The sequence below is a fragment of the Rattus norvegicus genome, chromosome 8, assembly GCF_021556685.1.
Source record: "Rattus norvegicus strain SHRSP/BbbUtx chromosome 8, alternate assembly SHRSP_T2T, whole genome shotgun sequence".
Taxonomy (NCBI): Eukaryota; Metazoa; Chordata; class Mammalia; order Rodentia; family Muridae; genus Rattus; species Rattus norvegicus.
In genome coordinates this window covers 24,896,420-24,918,527 of record NC_141541.1, presented here as the reverse complement: position 1 = coordinate 24,918,527, position 22,108 = coordinate 24,896,420, and the positions used below count along the sequence as shown (strand labels likewise).

The 22,108-nt window shown below is 40.0% G+C and overlaps 1 protein-coding gene and 1 pseudogene across 1 annotated transcript; both read left to right on the top strand.

Annotated features, from left to right (window-relative positions):
• Window positions 1-19,277: 19,277 nt before the first annotated feature.
• Window positions 19,278-20,166, top strand: LOC120094362 (olfactory receptor 18-like). Its single transcript, XM_087564247.1, is given in 2 exon segments — window positions 19,278-19,901; window positions 19,903-20,166. Coding segments are annotated over 2 exon segments (888 nt in total).
• On the top strand, window positions 20,699-21,562 carry Olr1187-ps (olfactory receptor pseudogene 1187; annotated as a pseudogene).

Genomic DNA, 22,108 nt, shown 5'->3' with positions numbered 1-22,108 from the left:
GAACGGTGTGTTATAACATAAGTTCATTTATTGCCATTGGGGTGCCATCCTAACTGCAAGAGTGGCTTGCCATGGCCGAGCTGGGCACTCTGTGAGGCATGTCTGATCTCTCTCAGACCACTAACTCCATCTAATGGTTTCATTTTTATAATACAAAAAAAGGAGGAGTTGTAGGGAGCGGCACATATAGATAATGATGGCGCTGACATCTAGTGGTCGTTTTTGGTATATAACCATTACAGCACATGTGTTGGCATACTTCCAACATCTACAAGGCCAGGGTGATATTCATGCTAATAAGGTACTTCATGCTCCACCAATCCCTAGAGGACAAGTTTACAGCCACAGCCTGTTTTGTATATAAGGCGAGTGCCTTTGTTCCTCGGGGTCCCCCGTATCAACAATGAGGTGTTCCTGCAATAAAGGCTGTTGAGAAGAATCCAGCGGTGTTGCGTCTTCCTTGCTGGTCGAGGTGGGCGTTACACCTATTCCCTGCCAAGGGTATTCTTGTTCCCATTTTAGAGAAGGAGTGAAGCATTCGCATTTTGGTCATCCTTCCTGAGTTTCATGTGTTCTGTGAATCTAGGGTAATTCAAGCACTTGGGCTAATCGCCACTTATCAATGAATGCATACCATGTGTGTTTTTCTGTGATTGGGTTACCTCACTAAGGATGATATTTTCCAGTTCCATCCATTTGCCTATGAATTTCATAAAGTCATTGTTTTTGATAGCTGAGTAATATTCCATTGTGTAGATTACAACGTTTTCTGTATCCATTCCTCTGTTGAAGGGCATCTGGGTTCTTTCCAACTTCTGACTTTCATAAGTAAGGCTGCTATGAACAAAGTGGAGCATGTGTCCTTGTTATATGTTTGGGCATCTTTTGGGTCTCTGCCCAGGAGAGGTATAGCTGGGTTTCCAGGTAGTTGAATGTCCAATTTTCTGAGGAACCTCCAGACTGATTTCCAGAATGGTTGTACCAGTCTGCAATCCCACTAACAATGGAGGAGTGTTCCTCTTTCTCCACATCCTCGCCAGCATCTGCTGTCACCTGAGTTTTTGATCTTTGACATTGTGACTTGTGTGAGATGGTATCTCAGGATTGTTTTGATTTGCATTTCCCTTATGACTAAAGATGTTGAACATTTCTTTAGGTGTTTCTCAGCCATCGGCATTCCCCAGCTGTGAATTCTTTGTTTAGCTCTGAACCCCATTTTTTAATAGGGTTATTTGTCTCCCTGCAGTCTAACTTCGTAAGTTCTTTGTATATTTTGGATATAAGCCCTCTATCTGTTGTAGGATTGGTAAGGATCTTTTCCCAATTTGTTGGTTGCCGTTTTGTCCTAAAAACAGTGTCCTTTGCCTTACAGAAGCTTTGCAGTTTTATGCGATCCCATTTGTCAATTCTTGATCTTAGAGCATAAACCATTGGTGTTTTGTTCAGGAAATTTTCTCCAGTGCCCATGTGTTTGAGATGCTTCTCCACTTTTTCTTCTATTAGTTTGAGTGCATCTGGTTTGATGTGGAGGTCCTTGATCAACTTGGACTTAAGCTTTGTACCGGGCGAAAGCATGGATCGATCTGCATTCTTTTACATGTTGACTTCTAGTTGAACCAGCACCATTTGCTCTAAAGGCTATCTTTTTTCCATTGGATTGTTTTGGCTCCTTTGTCAAAAATCAAGTGACCATAGGTGTGTGGGTTCATTTCTGGGTCTTCAATTCTATTCCACTGGTCTGTCTGTCTGTCTCTGTATCAATACCATGTAGTTTTTATCACTATTGCTCTGTAATACTGCTTGAGTTCAGGGATAATGATTCCCCCAGAATCTCTTTTATTGTTGAGGATAGTTTTAACTATCCTGGGTTTTTTGTTATTCCAGATACATTTGCAAATTGTTCTGTCTAACTCTCTGAAGAACTGGATTGGTATATTGATGGGGATTGCATTGAATCTGTAGATCGCTTTTGGTAAAATGGCCATTTTTACTATATCAAACCTGCCAACCCATGAGCATGGGAGATCTTTCCATCTTCTGAGGTCTTCTTCAATTTCTTTCTTCAGAGGCTTGAAGTTCTTATTGTACAGATGTTTTACTTGCTTGGTTAAAGTCACACCGAGGTATTTTATTTTATTTCGGACTATTATGAAGGGTGTCGCTTCTCTAATTTCTTTCTTGGCTTGTTTCTCTTTTGTATAGAGGAAGGCTACTAATTTATTTGAGTTAATTTTATAACCAGCCACTTTGCTGAAGTTGTTTATCAGCTTTAGTAGTTCTCTGGTGGAACTTTTGGGATCACTTAAATATACTATCATATCATCTGCAAATAGTGATATTTTGACTTCTTCTTTTCCAATCTGTATCCCCTTGATCTCCTTTTGTTGTCTGATTTCTCTGGCTAGAACTTCAAGAACTATATTGAATAAGTAGGGAGAGGGTGGGCAGTCTGGTCTAGTCCCTGATTTTAGTGGGATTTGTTCTACTTTCTCTCCATTTAGTTTAATGTTAGCAACTGGATTGCTGTATATGGCTTTTACAATGTTTAGGTATGGGCCTTGAATTCCTATTATTTCCATGACTTTTATCATGAAGGGGTATTGAATGTTGTCAAATGCTTTCTCAGCATCTAATGAAATGATCATGCAGTTTTGTTCTTTCAGTTTGTTTATATAATGGATTACATTGATGGTTTTCCATATATTAAACCATCCCTGCATGCCTCGGATGAAGCCTACTTGACCATGGTGGATGATTGTTTTGATGTGTTCTTGGATTCGGTTTGCCAGAATTTTATTGAGTATTTGTGTCCATATTCATAAGGGACATTGGTCTGAAGTACTCTTCCTTTGTTGGGTCTTTGTGTGGTTTAGGTATAAGAGTAATTGTGGCTTCATATAAGGAATTCAGTAGTGCTCCATCTGTTTCAAATTTGTGGAATAGTTTGGATAGTATTGCTGTGAGGTCTTCTATGAAGTTCTGATAGAATTCTGCACTAAACACATCTGGACCTGGGCTCTTTTTGGGTGGGAGACCTTTAATGACTGCTTCTATTTCGTTAGGAGTTATGGGGTTGTTTAAATGCTTCATCTGTTCCTGATTCAACTTTGGTACCTGGTATCTGTCTAGGCAATTGTCCATTTCCTGCACATTTTCAAATTTTTTTGAATATAGGCTTTTGTAGTAGGATCTGATGATTTTTTTAATTTCCTCTGATTCTGTAGTTATGTCTTCCTTTTCATTTCTGATTTTGTTAATTTGGACACACTCTCTGTGTCCTCTCATTAGTCTGGCTAAGGGTTTATCTATCGTGTTGATTTTCTCAAAGAACCAACTTTTGGTTCTGTTGATTCTTTCTATGGTCCTTTTTGCTTCTACTTGGTTGATTTCAGCTCTGAGTTTGATCATTCCCTGACTTCTACGCCTCCTGGGTGTATTTGCTTCTTTTTGTCCTAGAGCTTTTAGGCTTGCTGTCAAGCTTCTGACATATGCTCTCTCCTGTTTCTTTCTGCAGGCACTCAGAGCTATGCGTTTTCCTCTTAGCACAGCTTTCATTGCGTCCCATAAGTTTGGGTATGTTGTACCTTCATTTTCATTAAATTCTAAGAAGTTTTTAATTTCTTCCTTTATTTCATCCTTGACCAGCGTATCATTGAGTAGAGCATTGTTCAACTTCCATGTATATGTGGGTGTTCTTCCCTTATTGTTATTGAAGACCAGTTTTAGCCCATGGTGGTCTGATAAGACGCATGGGATTATTTCTATCTTTCTGTATCTGTTGAGGCCTGTTTTATGACCAATTATGTGGTCAATTTTGCAGAAAGTATCATGAGGTGGTGAGAAGAATATATATCCTTTTGCTTTAGGATAGAATGTTCTATAAATATCTGTTAAGTCCATTTGGTTCATGATTTCTCTAAATCTGTCTATGTCTCTGTTCAATTTCTGTTTCTATGATCTGTCCATTGATGACAGTAGGGTGTTGAGATCTCCTACTATTATTGTGTGAAGTACAATGTGTGCTTTGATCTTTGGTAAGGTTTCTTTTATGTATGTAGGTGCCCTTGTATTTGGAGCATAGATATTTAGGATTGAGAGTTCATCTTGGTGGATATTTCCTTTGATGAATATGAAGTGTCCTTCCTTATCTTTTTTGATGACTTTTAGTTGAAAATTGATTTTATTCGATATTAGAATAGCTACTCCGGCTTGCTTCTTCAGACCATTCGCTTGGAAAACTCTTTTCCAGCCTTTCACTCTGAGGTAGTGTCTGTCTTTGTCTCTCACGCGTGTTTCCTGTAGGCAGCAGAATGCAGGGTCCTCATTGTGTATCCCATTTGTTAATCTATGTCTTTTTATTGGCGAGTTGAGACCGTTGATATTGAGAGATATTAAGGAATAGTGATTATTCCTTCCTGTTACATTCATATTTGGTTGTGAGATTATGTTTGCGTGCTTTTCTTCTCTTTGTTTTGTTGCCAAGATGATTAGTTTCTTGGTTTTTCTAGGGTGTAGCTTGCCTCCTTATGTTGGGCTTTACCAGTTATTATTCTTTGTAGCGCTGGATTTGTAGAAATATATTGTGGAAATTTGGTTTTTTCATGGAATATCTTGGTTTCTCCATCTATGTTAATTGAGAGTTTTTCAGGATACAGTAACCTGGGCTGACATTTATGTTTTCCTAGGTTGTGTATGACATCTGTCCAGTATCTTCTGGCTTTCATAGTCTCTGGCGAGACGTCTGTTGTAATTCTGATAGGTCTGCCTTTATATGTTACTTCACCCTTTTCCCTTACTGCTTTTAATATTTGTTGGGAGCAGCTAAAGATGGCACTGACATCTAGTGGTCGTTTGTGGCATACAACCATTATAGCCGTGTCCCTGGCCTTCTTCTGGCATTTACAAGGCCAGGGTGATAAGCATGTTAATAAGGTATCTCACACTCCACCAATCCCCAGAGGACAAGTTTACAGTCACTGTCTGTTTTGTACTTAAGGCGAGTGCCTTTGTTCCCCGGGGTCCCCCGTATCAAGAACGAGGTGTTCCTGCAATAAAGGCTGTTGAGAATAGCCCAACGGTGTCACGTCTTCCTTGCTGGTCGAGGTGGGCGCTTCAAATATTCTTTCTTTATTTTGTGCATTTACTGTTTTGACTATGATGTGACGGGAGGAGTTTCTTTTCTGGTACAATCTATTTGGAGTTCTGTAGGCTTCTTGTATGCTTATGGGCATGTCTTTCTTTAGGTTAGGGAAGTTTTCTTCTATGATTTTTGAAGATGTTTACTGGTTCTTTGAGCTGGGGGTCTTCACTCTCTTCTATACCTGTTATCCTTAGGTTTGATCTTCTCATTGAATCCTGGATTTCCTACATGCTTTCTTTTTTCTGTTTTACACTATCTTTGACAGTTGTGTTGATGATGTCTTTGGAATCTTCTGCTCCTGAGATTCTCTCTTCCATCTCTTGTATTCTGTTGGTGATGCTTGTATCTACGGCTCCTTGTCTCTTCCTTTGGTTTTCTATAATCAGCATTGTTTCCCTGTGTCATTTCTTGATTGCTTCTATTTCCATTTTTAATTCCTTCAACTGTTTGATTGTGTTTTCCTGGAATTCTTTCAGTGATTTTTGTGATTCCTCTCTATAGGCTTCTACTTGTTTATTCATTTTCCTGCATTTCTCTAAGGGAGTTCTTCATGTCTTTTTTGAAGTCCTTCAGCATTATGATCAAATGTGATTTTAAATCTAGATCTTGCTTTTCTGGTGTGTTTGGATACTCAGTGTTTGCTTTGGTGGGAGAATTGGGCTCCAATGATGCCATGTAGTCTTGGTTTCTGTTGCTTGGGTTCCTGCGCTTGCCTCCTCACGTTGTCTCTGGTGTTACTTTGTTCTGCTATTTCTGACAGTGGCTAGACTGTCCTATAAGCCTGTGCGTCAGGAGTGCTGTAGACCTGTTTTCCTGTTTTTTTTTTTTTTCAGCCAGTTATGGGAACAGAGTGTTCTGCTTTCGAGTGTGTAGTCTTTCCTGTCTACTGGTCTTCAGCTCTTCCTGTGGGCCTGTGTCCTTAGTCCAACAGGCAGGTCGCTTGGAGAAGAAAAGTTAGTCTTACCTGTGGTCCCGCAGTTCAAGTTGCTCGTGGGGGGCTGCTTTTGAGCTCTCGGTGCAGGCGGCAACCGGGAGGGTCTGCGCCACCTTTTCCTGGAGCCCCGGTGCACCAGGGTCCCAGATGGCATTAGATGTTTTCCTCTGGAGTCAGAAATGTGGGCAGAGTGTAGTCTCTTCTGGCTTCCCAGGCGTGTCTGTCCCTCTGAAAGTTTAGCTCTCCCTCCCATGGGATTTGGGTGTAGAGAACTGTTGACCGTGTCCCTTCAGGTCCAGGAGGTGTCTGGACTGTGGGGGACCTGCTGCTCCAGTGCCCCTATCTTCCAGTTCCCAGAGGCCTTATACAGTTTCCTCTTGGGCCAGGGATGTGGGCAGGGGTGGGCAGTATTTTTGGTCTCTCCCGCTTTGCAGTCCCAGGCATGCCCTCCTGTCCAGGAGGTGAGCTCTCTCTTCCAAGGGGTTTGGGCGCATTGAGCTGTGGGCAGGGATCAGCGAGGTTGGGGCTCTAGCTAAAAAACAGGAGTGTCTGGTCCCAGAGGAATTTTGCCTCTGTGTGTCCTGAGAGCACCAGGCAGGTCTCTTGGAGCAGAAAAGTTGGTGTTACTTGTGGTCCCGTGGCTCAAATTTGCTCATGGGGGGCTGCTCAAAACATGCCATTTCTAAGTAATTTTTATCTCGTGCCTTTTATCTTGGTGATATGGTTTATTATAATTAGTTAATGCTAAATGAAAAATTATCTTCTTTCATGAGGAAACGCATCAGTTACAAAAACAAAGTTCTTAGACTCAAGTTTCATTAAAAACATAAGATGTAATAACTCTGTATTACACATGAAAAATAAAAGATTGTAACGGAACGATGGGATGGAGGAGACCACCAAAACAAGGCCATTTTAATGCAGAGTCATTCACACATTTATGAACCCATGGATACCGTGACAATATGCCCGTGTCATGTAGGGATCTGCATGGTTTTCACCAGATGGGGTTTCAGTTCTGAGAGAAATGAACACATGCTTCCATCCCTAACCCAGAAGCAATGTTGAACTGACAATATCTCACAAATAAAAAATCAGTTATCTCCAACAGAGTCTCAGAGGGAATTCAAACCGGTTTTAATGCCAGGGCCTATGCTCAGCAGTAAATAGTCAGCCCACAAACAAACTCAATATCATCTTTGGTGGTTCTTTGTTCCATAAGGTTTTGACAGCATTTTTCCCATGTTTCTTTTGCATATATGTTATTGTTTTGGGCTTTATGTTTCTTAAGGGAAAATCCTCTGCATACAGACATGTGTGTCTGTCTCTTTGTCTTCATACATATCTCATCTTATTTCTTTGGATTTTTCTGCTGTTTGTTTTGTCCTATTCCAATTTATTTATTTTGTTATTATTCTTTACATGAATGTTTGTTTTATACTAAAAGATAGAAAGTTTGTGGATTCTGATAAAAGGGTATGTGATTAGGGACTCTCAAAGGAGCTGGGGAGGAGAAACCATCATCTGAATATATTAATGAAAAACATCTAATAAAATTAAAACTTCTTGGATTGGGGAGATGGTTTAGCAGTTATGAGCACTGATTGTACCTTCTGGTCTCCATGTGTGTCCAGAGCTAAGGCTGTTCCACAGCCCTCAGCACCTAAAACCTGCCTGCAGAAAGCTGGTCTCCCAAGATCAGTTTCACTTCTAAGCCCACAGGTGAGACCTCACTTGCACCCCTCTAACTGCTCAAAGAGGGACCTGCCATGAATACACAGGGCACAGGAAATACCAAGCAGCCAGGGACAGGATCCTTCCAGTCTCTATCTGCACTCAGAGCTAAGGCTGTTTCACAGCCCTCAGTACACAAAGCCTGCCCAGAGTGAGAGCTGGTCTCCCAGGAATGCTCTCACTGACAAGATTACAGGCACATGGGCCCACAGGAGGGAAAAGCCCCAGTCAGAGAGAGCAACGCCAATTAACATCAAAGACTACCAGATGACAAGAGGGAAGCACAAGAACCTAAGCAACAGAAACCAGGACTACTGGTACCATCAGAATCCAGTTCTTCTACCACAGCAAGTCCTGGTTACCACAACACACCAGAAAAACATTTGGATTTAAAATAATGTTTCATGATAATGATAGAGAACTGTAAGGAGGACATAAATAATTCCCTGAAAGAAATATGGGACAACACAAGTAAACAAGTAGAAGTCCTTAAAAAGGACTTAACTCATAAAAAAACCTTAAAGAATCACAGGAAAACACAACCAAACAGGTGAAAGAATCAAACAAAACCATCCAGGATTAAAAAATGGAAATAGAAAAAATAAAGAAAGCACAAAGGGAGACAACCTTGGAGATAGAAAACCTAAAAAGGAGATCAGGATTCATAGATGCAAGCATCACCAACAGAATACAAAAGATAGAGGAGAGAATTTGAGGGGCAGAAGATACCATAGAAAACAGACACAACGGTCAAAGATATTGTAAAACACAAAAAGCTCCTAACCCAAAACATTCAGGAAATCCTGGACACAATGAGAAGAACAAACCTAAGGTAATAGGTATAAAAGAGAGTGAAGATTCCCAACGTAAATGGGCAGTAAATATTTTCAACAAAATTATAGAGGAAAACTCCCCTAACCTAAAGAAAGAGATGACCATGACATACAAAAGATGTGATTTTAAATCCAAATCTTGCTTTTCCAGTGTGTTTGGATATCTAGTATTTGCTTTGGTGGGAGAACTGGGCTCTGATGATGCCATTTAGTTTGTTTTTGTTGCTTAGGTTTCTGAGCTTGTTGCTAGCCATCGGGTTGTCTCTGGTGTTAGCTTGTCTTGCTGTCTCTGACAGTGGCTTGACTCTCCTGTAAGCCTGTGTCAGACTCCTGTAGATCTGTTTTCTTTCAGCTAGATCTAGGTATAGAGAGCTGTGTGACCAGGTCAGCTCTGGATGCAGGCTGAAACTGAAAGGGTCCTGTCCCAGACTTCTCCTGAGTTTGTGTGTGCCAGGCCCCTAGGTGGGTCAGTTGGAGCAGAAGGGTTGGTCCTGTCTCTGCTCTCAGGTGTGTCAGCGCTCCTGGTGACTGGCTTTCAGCTCTGGGTTCAGGCAGAAACTGGAAGGGTCCTGACCCTGACTGCTCCTAGGTTCCTCTGCCCAGAGGGCACAGAGTGCAGTAGGCAAGTTCTTCTTGGGCCAGGATGTGAGCAGAAGTGGCGCTTCCCCTGAGCTCTTCTGAGAGTATGGCTCTCTCTCTTCCACAGGATTTGGGTACAGAGAACTGTGGGACCCGCTATTTCTTTTTTATTTGTTATTCATTTCACTGTAGATATGCATGAGTGATTGACCATATAACAAAGTCAATATTACACTGTATTCAAATCTTCTTCACCAAAGAAATTAGCCCATCACTATTCAATTTAGCTTTAGGACTGTTTTAGGACAAAGTTAGAGAACAGCCATATTTTCTTTTGCCAAAAATCCTGTGGAATGACCTTTATCCTAGTTGCTGATATTGTTCTCCTCTGAATCCTCTTGCTTTTAGTACTATTGTCTTCCAGGCTCTTACTTGAATGGCCTACTAAGTCCTCTTATGGCATTTAATCACTGTTCTATTCCACAATCACAATTTTTCCTTCATTACTCCAAAAAAATTAGCATGTTGAAGCCTCTCATGGGAATAACTTATTCCCTTAAGCAACTTCTCTTAGGTTTTATCCTTTTGTCATGATAAGACAGTATAACTTACCAGGAAAAAGTTTATATTGGACTTATGCTTTCAGAGTTTTAGAATCTATTATAGTGGAATGAAGGCTTGTATATAAGGATAGGTGAGAGCTTACATCTTCTCAGTAAGTAGGAGACACACACACACACACACACACACACACACACACAGAGAGAGAGAGAGAGAGAGAGAGAGAGAGAGAGAGAGACTAGGACACCCCTTTTTCCAATTTTTCCCAAACAATTCTACCAACTGTTAACACATTATTAAAATCTATGAAACTGTGGAGGAAATGACACCCTTCACAATAGTCCAAAATAACATAAAATACCTCAGTGTAACTCTAACCAAGCTCATCTATATGAGAAGAATTTCAAGTCTCAGAAGAAAGAAATTGAAGATCTCTGAAAATGGAAAGCCCTCCCACGCTCATGGATCGGCAGGGTTAATATAGTAAAAATGGTCATTTTTCCAAAAGCAGTCTACAAATTTAATGCAATCTTCATCAAAATTCCAACTTAATTCTTCTTAGAGTTAGAAAGAGCAATTATCCTCAACAATAAAAGAACTTCTGGGGGAATCACCATCCCTGACCCTCAAGCAGTATTACAGAGCAATAGTGATAAAAACTGTATGGTATTGGTACAGAGAGAGGCAGGTCGATCAGTGGACTAGAATTGAAGACCCAGGAATGAACCCACTCACCTATGGTCACTTGGTCTTTGACAAAGTTGCTAAAACCATCCAGTACCAAAAAAAAAATACTATTTTCAACAAATGGTGCTGTTTCAACTGGAGGTCAACATGTAGAAGAATACAAATCAACACATTCTTATCACCTTGTAAAAAGCTTAAGTCCAAGTGGATCAAAGACCTCCACATAAATCCATATACACTGTAACTAATAGAGGGAAAAGTGAGGAAGAATGTTGAACGCATGGGCACTGGGGAAAATTTCCTGATTGATACACCAGTGGCTTATGCTCCAAGATTAAGAATTGACAAATGGGACCTCATAAAACTGCAAAGCTTCTGTATGGCAAAGGACACTGTCATTAGGACAAAATGGCAACCAACAGATTGGGACATGGTTTTTACCAATTCTACATCTGATATAGGGTAATATCAAAAAGATACAAAGAACTCAAGAAGTTAGATTCCCGAGAGCCAAATAACCCTACTAAAAATGGGTACAGAGCTAAACAAAGAATTCTCAGCTGAGGAATATCGAATGACTAAGAGGCACTTAAAGAAATGTTCAATATCCTTAGTCATCAGGGAAATGAAAATCAAAACAACCCTGAGATTCCACCTCACACCAGTCAGAATGGCTAAGATAAAAAAAAAAAAACCTCATGTGACACCAGATGCTGGTGAGGATGTGGAGAAAGAGGAACACTCTTCCCTTTTTGGTGGGATGGCAAACTGGTACAAACACTCTGGAAATCAGCCTGGAGGTTCCTCAGAAAATTGGACATGGCACTACCTGAACACCTAGCAATACCTCTCCTGGGCATATACCCAAAAAATGTTCCAACATACAAGAAAGACACATGCTCCACTGTGTTCATAGCAGCCTTATTTATAATAACCAGAACCTGGAAAGAACCCATATGCCCTTCAACAGAGGAATGGATACAGAAAATGTGGTACATCTACACAATGGAATACTCACAGCTATCAAAAACAATGGCTTCATGAAATTCATTGGCAAATGGATGGAACTCAAAAATATCATCCTTATTAATGTAACCCAATCCCAAAAATCACACATGGTTTGCATTTACTGATAAGTGGATATTAGCCCAAAAGCTCAAATTACCCAAGATCCAATCCACAGACCAAAGAAGGATAACCAAAGTTTGGATGCTTTGGTTCTTCTTAAAAAGGGGAACAAAAATATTTATAGGATGGAATATGGAGACAAAGATTGGGGCAGAGACGGAAGGAGTTGCCATTCAGAGCCTGCTCCACCTGGGCGTACAGCCCATATATGTACAGCCACCAAAACTAGATAATATTGATGAAACCAAGAAGTCCTTGCTGACAGGAGCCTGATATAGCTGTCTCCTGAGAGGCTCAGCCATAGTATGTCAAATACAGAGGTGAATACTACCAGCATACCACTGAACTGAGAATGGAGTGCCTGTTGGAGGAATTAGAGAAAGGATTAAAGGAGCTGAAGGGGCTTGCAACCCCTTAAAAACAACAATACCAACCAACCAGAGCTACCAGGGACTAAACCACTACTACCCAAAGACTACACATGGAGTGACCCATGTCTCCAGCTGCATGTGTAGCAGAGGATGGCCTTGTTGGGCACCAATGGGAGGAGAAGCCCTTGTTCCTGTCAAGGTTGGACCCCCAGTGTAGGGGAATGTCGGGTGGGGGGTGGAAACAGGAATGGGGGAATTTTGTGGAGGGGATACACCCTTATAGATAAGGTGAGGAGGATGGGATGACGTGGGCTTATGGCTGGGAAACCTGGAAAGAAAATAACATTTGAAATGTAAATAAAAAATATCCAATAAAAAAATCCAAAAAAATAAAACCAATGTAGACTTCAATAACAAGAAAACCAATGAAAGCCCACATACCCGTGGGTAGGTTTGTGGGTGCTGTATCTGTTCTGCCACAGGGCTCTGCTGCTTGCAGAGGTGAGATGCAGGGAGTTTGACTGTGCTTTTCCACACTTTCTCCCCAAGAAACCTGCTCAGGGGTGGAAAGCACAGTCTAAGTTATGAGAACCACTGAGCTGGTTTGGCAGTCAGCAGGCCTGTGACAAGCCAGAGGCCGCCTGGTTCTCAGGATCTTAGACACCCAGGTGCATCTAGGAGCCTCAGAAGAGCTGAGAATGGAGTGTGGGTTGGACCTAGTCTCGGGCCAGGGTGGCATGGGGAAGGGGATTGCCAATTGGTCCCATGGGGAGAGCTCTTGACTTGACTGACAGCAGCAGGCTTGGTGGCAGTTTGTGGCTTTTGCAGGAGGGATTGTGTCAGAAGGGAAGCTTATTGGCTATGCCTTACAGGCCTCTAAGTAACTCATTAGCATGGAGATCTGTGTTTTGAGCCTATGTGACCACAGGTTAGTCTCTTTTCTTATTATCTTGGTGCCTTATTGCCCGTGGAAGGGCTAGGGAGCATTGCCCTTACATGACTGATGACCACAAATCTATGGGGGGCTGCAACTAGTGACAGGGGCCTGGTGCTTAGGAACAGGAGAAGGACCTACTGTCTCTTCGGGGTCTCTGGGGTTTCAAAGCTTTTAGCTCAACCAAGGACCAGACAACCTCTCTCTTTCCTACACTCATGGAAACTGATCAACTCTCTACTCAATGATAATTTGGTCAGGGAGGAAATAACAAAAGAAATCAAAGACTTTCTAGAATTCAGTAAAAATGACGACATATCACACCCAAACTTATGGGACACAGTGAAAGCAATGGTGCAAGGAAAATTCACAGAACTAAGTGCCTTCGAAAAGAAATGGGAGAACTCCCATACAAGCAACTTAATAGCACACCTGAAAGTTTTAGAGCAAACACACCCAAGAGAAGTAGACATGAGGAAATAGTCAAATGGAGGGGGCTGAAATCAACCAATTAGAAACAAGGAGAACTATACAAGAATCCACAAAACCAGGAGTTAGTCCTTTGAGAAAATCAATAAGATAGATAAACCCTTAGCCAAACTAACTAAAGGGCACACAGAGAGTATCCAAAGTAACAAAATTAGAAACGAAAAGAGACACATAACAGCAGAATCTGAGGAAATTCAAAATATCATCAGAACCTACTAGAAAAGTCCATACTCTACAAAACTGGAAAATCTAGATGAAATGGATGGTTTTCTAGGCAGATACCATATACCAAAGTTAAGTCAAGAGCAGATAAACTATCTAAATATTTCCATAACACCAAAGGAAATATAAATAGTCCAAAAACCTCCCAACCAAATAAAGCCCAGCATAAGATGGTTTTAATGCACAATTCTACCAGACCTTCATAGAAGAGCTAGTACCAATACTCCTAAAACTATTCCACAAAATAGAAACAGAAGGAACACTACCAAGTTCACATTATGAAGCCACAGTTACTCTGGTACCTAAACCTCATAAGGACCCAATAGAGAAAGAGAATTTCACATCACTTTTGTGTATGAATATCGATGCAAATATACTCCATAAAATTCTTGCAAACCAAATCCAAGAACACAACAAAATGATCATTCATCATGATCAAGTAATTTCATCCCAGGAATGCAGGGGTGGTTCAATATACAAAACTCCATTAACAGAATTGACTACATAAATAAACTCTAAGAAAGAAATCACATGATCATTTCATTTGATGCTGAAAAAGCCTTTGAGAAAATAGAACACTTCTTCATGTTAAAAGTCCTGAGAAGATCAGGAATTCATGGCAGATACATAAACAATAAATTAAATTATACCAAATTAAATGTGCAGAAACTAGACACATTCCACCTAAAATCAGGGACAAAATGAGGCTGCCCACTATCCCCCTGTGTACTCAATGTAGTACTTGAATTTCTGCTAGAGCAATTAGACAACGAAAGGATATTAAGGGGATATAAGTTGGAAGGGAATATCACTATTTGCAAATGATATGATAGTATAAATAAGTAACTCCCAAAAGAAAGTTCCACCAGAGAACTCCTAGAGTTGAGAAACAACTTAAGCAAAGTGGCAGGATATAAAATTAACTCAAATAAATCAGTAGCCTTCCTTTGTACAAGCAATAAACTGGCTGAGAAGAACATTAGAGAAATAGCACCTTTCACAATAATCATAAAGAGTATAAATTACCTTGGTGAAGCTCCTACCAAGCAAATGAAATATCTGTATGACAAGAACTTCAAATCCCTGAAAAATGAAATGGAAGACCTCAGAAATGGAAAGATCTCTCATGGTCATGGATTGGGAGAATTAAAATAATGAAAATGGCCATTTTACTAAAGGCAATCTACAGATTCAATGCAACCCCCATCAACATTCCAACAAAAAAAGTTCAGACATGGAAAAAAGCAATTCTCAACTTCATATGGAAAAAAAACAGAATAGCTAAAGCAATTCTCAACAGTTAAAGAACTTCTGGGGAAATCATCTGAACTCACACTGCACTACAAAGCAATAGTGATAAAAACCTCATGTCATTGGTACAGAGACAGGCAGTTAGATAAATGAACTGGAATCTAAGACTCAGAAATAAAGCACACATTTATGGTCACATGATATTTGATAAAGAAGCCAAAACCTTCCAGTGGAAAAAAGACAGTATATTCAACAAATGGCTCAAGTGGCAGTCAGCAAGTAGAAGAATTCATATTGATCCATTCTTATCTCCTTTTGGAAAGCCCAAGATGAAGCGGATCTAGGATCTCCATGTAAAAGCCGATACCCTGAATCTAATAGGAGAGAAATTGGGAAATAGCCTCAAATACTCAGGGGAAATTTTCCTGGACAAAACACCAATGCCAAAGGGCCTAAGATCAGCAATTTATAAATGGGATCTCACTCATGAAACTGAAAATATATAAGGCAAAGGACACTGCCAGTAGGACAAAATGACAACCTACAGATTGGGAAAAAAATCTTTACCAATCCTACATCTGAGAGAGGGCTAATTTTGAAAATACATCAACAATAACTCAAGAAGTTAGACTCCAGAAAATCAAGTGACACAATTTAAAATTGGATACAGAACTAAAAAACAATTTCTCAAGTGAGACATCTCAAGTGGCAGAGAGGCACCTAAAGAAATGTTCAACATCCTTAGTCTTCAGGGAAAGGCAAACCAAAATGACCCTGAGAGTCTACCTCACACCAATCAGATTGGCTAAGACAAAAATTAAGTGATGACACGTTCTCAGCAGAATGTGGAGAAAGGTAATACTCTTCCACTTCTGGGGGATTGCAAGCACTCTGGTAATTAATCTGTTGGTTCCTCAGAAAATTGGAAATAGTTCTACCTGAAGACCCAACTATACCACTACTGGGCGGATACCCAAAAGACACCCACCATAACACAAGGACACATGCTCCATCATGTTCATAGGAGTCTAATAATAGTAATAGTAATAGCCAGAAGCTGGAAACAACCCACATGTCCCACAATGGAAGAATGGATACATAAAATGTGGTTCATTTACATGATGGAATACTATTCAGCTATTAAAAATGAACACATGAATTTGGCAAGCAAATGAATGGACGTATAAAACATTATCTTGAATGAGGTAACTCAGATTCAAAAAGGCATGCATGGTAAGTATTCATTGGTAAGTGGATATTAGCCAAAAATGTATCTAGGATACAGTGCACAGACCATAAGAAGTATTACAACCGAAATGCCCAAGTGAGGAGGCTTCAATCCCACTTGGAAGAAGGAAGAAAATACTCACAGGAGGCAGAGTGAGGGGGGCATCTGGGTTGAAAGCAGAAGAGAAGGGTAGTAGAAAAGGGGAATAGGATCAGATATGGAGGAGGGAACGGGAAAGAAGCTCAGAGGTCCAAGAGAATGAATGGAAATAAGCAGCCTAAGGGACTGGGCAGTGGGGGCACCCTCTAGAAAGTAACAGAGACCTGGGAGTTGAGACACTCTCAGGACTCATTGGGGATGACCTTAGACAAATTCCCAATATTTGTGAAAGGGAACTAGAAGACTTGACCTCTAGTAGACTCACAGGGTCTCAAGTGAAGGGACAGGGTTACTAACTCACAGTCAAAATTTCTGACCCAGACTTGTTCCTGTCTAAAAGAACTGCAGGGACAAAGGTGGAGAAAAGACTAAAGGAAAGGATGTTCAATGACTGGTCCAACTTGGGATCTATCTCATGGGGAGAACCAAGGCTTGACACTTCTATGCTATGATGTGCTTACATATGGGGGCCTAGCATGGTTGTCCTTTGAGAGGACAGCAACTGACTAAGACAGAAGCAGATACTTATACCTGATCATTGGACTGAAGCCAGTGACCCCTATGGATGATTTCGGGGAAGTATTGAAGAAGCTGAAATGAGAGTGATCCCATAGGAAGACCATCATTCTGAACTAACCTACACCCTGGCAAGCTCCCAGAGACTAAACTACCAACCAGGAGTATACATGGGTTTGTTGGAGTCCCCTGGCACATATGTAACAGAGGTCTGCCTTTTCTGGCCTCAGTGGGAGAAGATGTGGTTAATCTTAGTGAAACTTTAGGCCCCAGAGACTGGGGAAGCCTGGTGCTGTGTGTGTGTGTGTGTGTGTGTGTGTGTGTGTGTGTGTGTGTGTGTGTGTGTGTGGGTGGGGTGGGGAAGGGCACCCTCTCAGATGCAAGGATGAGGAGGAACGGGATGAGTTACTGTTGAAGGAGGGACGGAAAGTGTGGGCAATGACTGGAATATTAATAAAATAAATTAAAAAGGAAAATAAACCCCCTAGTAATAAACACTGACAATTGAATTTTATTTAATGTATTAAAAATATAAGAATAGTTGGAAAGGTCTATGGATCAGTTTTTCCTGAAATTTCCAAGCACATTTTCCTCTTTCACCTTTACTCTTATTAGTGACAAGTCCCCAAGGAAAGGGATAATGTGGACCAATTGGCTAATTTAGAGCTGTGTGCATTGAGTCCCCAAGGTCACACACCTGAAGTAATTAGCCAGTGCCTTCAGATCTGTACTTTGCCAGCTTCAATATCTCTTATAACCTTTGGACACCTTCACTAACTTGAGTCTGCCTTGTTTTAAAATTTTGAATAAATAACCCAGGGTTTGATGAATATTAGGCAGAAGAGAAACAGTTGGTAATGCCCCTGCAGAGACACACCCTAGCCCAGTAAGTGATAATGGAGGTTGTGGAAGGGTAGAGGGAAGGGGAGGTCACTTTCTTTGCCATAAAGAGTATTGGGATGGAGAGGAGGGTAACAGCATGCAAAGATTCTGCTCCAAGGGCTGAGCTGACTTTTGGACCTGGGTTGAAATTTAGGAACTTTCAGAGTCTGCTTTCCTTCCACACTGGTTATTAATCCTGTAGGCACCTTCCTCACATCCTTAAACAAGGGATGATGTTTTAGCAGGAAGGATTAGTCTGAAGTACTTTCAACTAGATTTAAAACATTCTTCTGGAAGACTCCAGGTTCTGTATTTATCATTCATGTATGCAAGAATTTATGATCATGAAAAGGAGTTGATTCCATATTAAAAATAGCAAAGGTGATCTCAGACACACTATATTTTTGTGGGATTGTATGGAGCTATTATAACATTCTATAAAGTAAAATGTTTCAAAAATAGTTATTGTTTAATTATTTCTACTGTGTTGCTCACCAGTGCCTTATGTGGTCAGGGCACTTTAGGGTTAACCACATATCCATCTAAATGGAGGTCCACCAGAATCAAGGTTAGTTTGTAAGAAACTGAACTTGAGTAAGCCCTTATTATCAGGAATTAGTGGAATAGAAAATCAAATAATTAAAAAACTTCCATGTGTTAAACTGGAAAAATTCTCTGTAATTATGAACTTTCTATGCTATTTTGAATGTTAGCAATGTGATCTTTAGACTTATGGAAGTTTTATAAATAGTCCACATCAAGACAATTCATACACTATGTTAGAATAACAGTGCATTTTGGCAGTGTCTCAATTTCCTTTAGTTATAATTGTGTTTCCTCAGTATGGAAAGGATCTTTTCCCATTTCTAAATTATACTTTTTGTTTGTCTTATGTTATAATCAAAGGATGGCTTACATTTTGTTTTTACATTCTTTGAATGTGAGTATTGAAAGACGGATAACACATGTCAGTGGAAAGTGAGTATCTATGCCTTTGGACAAATGATCCTGATGTCCTTGGTCAGATAAACTTCTTTTTCCAGACTAACACTGGTTCAAGTGCTGAGAACATGAACAAGTAACTTTTAAGTGTTCAGCTCTGAGCAGGACATGCCACATTCTCCATGACTCAGGGAGCATCAAATAAGAGCAGGTGGAAAGAATGATAAAATGGGGGATAGGAAGGGACACTGTGACATGATGTCCTCTGGAAATGGCATGGCCTTTGCATGCATGCTCATATATCGACCGTGACCACTTATACATAGCATACACAAAAGTATGAGAGTAGCAGGGAGCTACACGGTATCAGAAGGATGTCATCATAAGTGAGAGGGGGATTGGTAAGAGTAAAGAAAGAATATAATTATAATATGTTGTATATATATATATATATATGAAATTGTAAAATATTAAGTTAAAAAAGAATAGGGAGATTGCAGCAGATCAGAAGTACTGCCAAGGATGTATAATCATTTGATCATTTCACAAGACAGTTGCTTTAATCCAAAACACAGAGTGTTGAGTGATTAAACTTGTATCAATTTTATTAACCCTATTTTCATTTTCAAAAGCTGTTCAAACAACATAGAACCACAAAACCTAACACTTGTCTCAGAATTTCATCTCATGAGAGTCTCTGATGATCCAGGACTGCAGCCCATCCTCTTCTGTTTATTTATGTTTGTGTACCTGGTTACAGTGCTTGGTAACCTGATCATCATCCTGGCTGTCAACTCTGACTCCAACCTCCACACTCCCATGTACTTCTTCCTCTGCAATCTGTCCTTGGCTGACATCTGTTTTATCTCTACCACAGTCCCAAAGATGATTGTGAACATCCAGACTTACAGAAAAGAGATAATCTATGTGGGCTGCCTTACACAGATGTCATTTTTGATCCTTTTTGGATATATGGATTGCTTGCTTCTGGCTGTAATGGCCTATGATAGATTTGTGGCTGTCTGTCACCCACTGCATTATTCACTCATCATGAATCCTCGCCTCTGTGGTTCTTTAGTTTTCCTGTCTCTCTTGGTTAGTCTCGTGGATTCTCAGGCACACAATCTCATTGCCTTACAAATCATCTACTTCAAGGATGTAGAAATTTCCAATTTCTTTTGTGACCCTGCACAACTCCTTAATCTTGCCTGTTTTAACACATTCATTAATGACATAGTCATGTATTTTGTTGGTGCCTTATCTGGTTTGCTTCCTATATCTGGAATTTTCTTCTCTTACTATAAAATTGTTTTTTTCCATTCTGAAAATATCATCATCAGGTGGGAGGTATAAAGCCTTCTCTACTTGTGGGTCTCACCTGTCAGTTGTTTGTTTATTTTATGGAACAGCCTTGGGAGTATATCTTGGTTCAGCTGTATCACGTTCTCCCAGAAGTACTGCAGTGGCCTCACTGATGTACACTGTGGTCACTCCTATGCTAAATCCTTTCATCTACAGCCTGAGGAACAAGGATATTAAAAGAGCAGTGAAGAGATTCCACAGAAAAATGCTGTAATTGTAAGGCCTCTGGCACCCATTTAGAGTATGTGTTGGTAAATACACAGAGCAAAACGTCTAGACCCATACACCCTAATTCATCAGTTATACTAGTTTTAGTTTTTCATGACTTTAATATCCGCTTACATTTCATAATAGAATAGTAGTTAGTATTGTTGAGGAGATGAAAACAGGGGAGTTCAAAAATGTATACAGTTTCAACTAGTGAAGACAAAAATGTACTTGATCATGGTGATGGTTGTATAACAATATAAATGCACTGGTAATAGTTATTACCAATGAAGTAAACATATAACAATATGTAATTTTCTGTATTATTAATGTTTTGTCATAACAAACTGTGACTCTTTGTTGTCAACTTGATTACATCTGAAATGAACTACAATCCAGAAATGGAGGGCACACTTTTAATCTGGATCTTGAGGCAGGAAGTCAACATGCCTTTGATCTGGATCTTTAGGCACACCTCTAATCTGGGCCATACCTACTGCTGGAAGCCTGATACAGACAATGAAATAAGGAAGAATCAATATGTTCTTCACCTGCTTGCACTCACTTTACCAGCACCCTCATTGGAGCCTACTTCTTCAGGATTCTGGCTTATATTGAAGACCAGTGAAACATTCAACCTTATGGGGACCGAGCAACTACAAGATTCTTGCAGTTTGTGTTCACAGCTGGCCATTGTTGGTAGTTGGACTGCAGCCTGTAAGTCATTCCAATTCTCTCTCTCTCTCTCTCTCTCTCTCTCTCTCTCTCTCTCTCTCTCTCTCTCTCACACACACACACACACACACACAGGCACACACATACACAATCTGTAGGTTATTCTGTTGGTACTTTATCTGGTTTACTTCCTATATCTCGAATTTTCTTTTTTTACTCTAAAATTGTGCTCTCTAATCTGAGAATATCATCATCAAGTGTGAGGTATGAATCTTTCTCTACCTGTGGGTCTTACCTGTCAGTTGTTTGCTCCTTTTTTTGGAACAGTCATTGGAGTATAACTTAGTTCAAATATCTATGTGTCTAATCTCTATCTACTATCTATCTATCTATCTATCTATCTATCTATCTATCTATCTATCATCTATCTATCTATTATCTATCTATCTATCTATCTATCTATCTATCTATCTATCTATCATCCTTATAAGCTGGGTAATTACAAGATTAATCTTCCAATGTCACATCGTTGTCAGTGACAAACCTTTCCCTCCAAATCTTCAGTTTGTCAGTTGTAACCCACAGGGCATCATATTTCTCCTCCTCCATGGTTGTCTGGATTGTAGCACTTCTGTATCACTACTATTTCTGAAGATGGAGCCTGAGTTCCAGATAAGCAAATCACACCTGCCATCCTTGGTTATAATTCAGCACAGAAGCAATTCAATTCATGAGTGTTGAGTGGAATGATACATAGAGGAAGGATTTCCAGGAAAACATATTTGACTATGAATAGTACTGATATGATCATTTGTGTGGCTAGATAGCGAGATACTGATTTGTAAAATTTCAACTTAGGAAGAGCATAATTATATTCTCTGTTAAGGAGGGAATCCTGGAAACTTCATTCAATCCTCTTACACTAGTTCTGCTTACTACAGAAGTTTCCACATGATAGCAGAAAATATATATCCCTGTAAATTATGTCCTAGGAACTTCAAAGGACTATGAACATGATGATAAATACATAAAGAGAGTGTTTGTAATTTCAACATCATGAAAGATTTATTGTTTTAACTCTGGAGCCTAAACCTAGGCAAGTACTCTGTCATGAAGCTAAATCCCAAACCTCAGAGCAATTTATATAAAAAGCTCCTCAGAATCTGACCAATATGTTCTATCTGTTGCTCATCATTTTGCATGTACAATCTTTGGAATGTTTTTTTATTTTACAGAAAACAAAGAGACACTGCAGTTTAGTGTAACCTACTCTG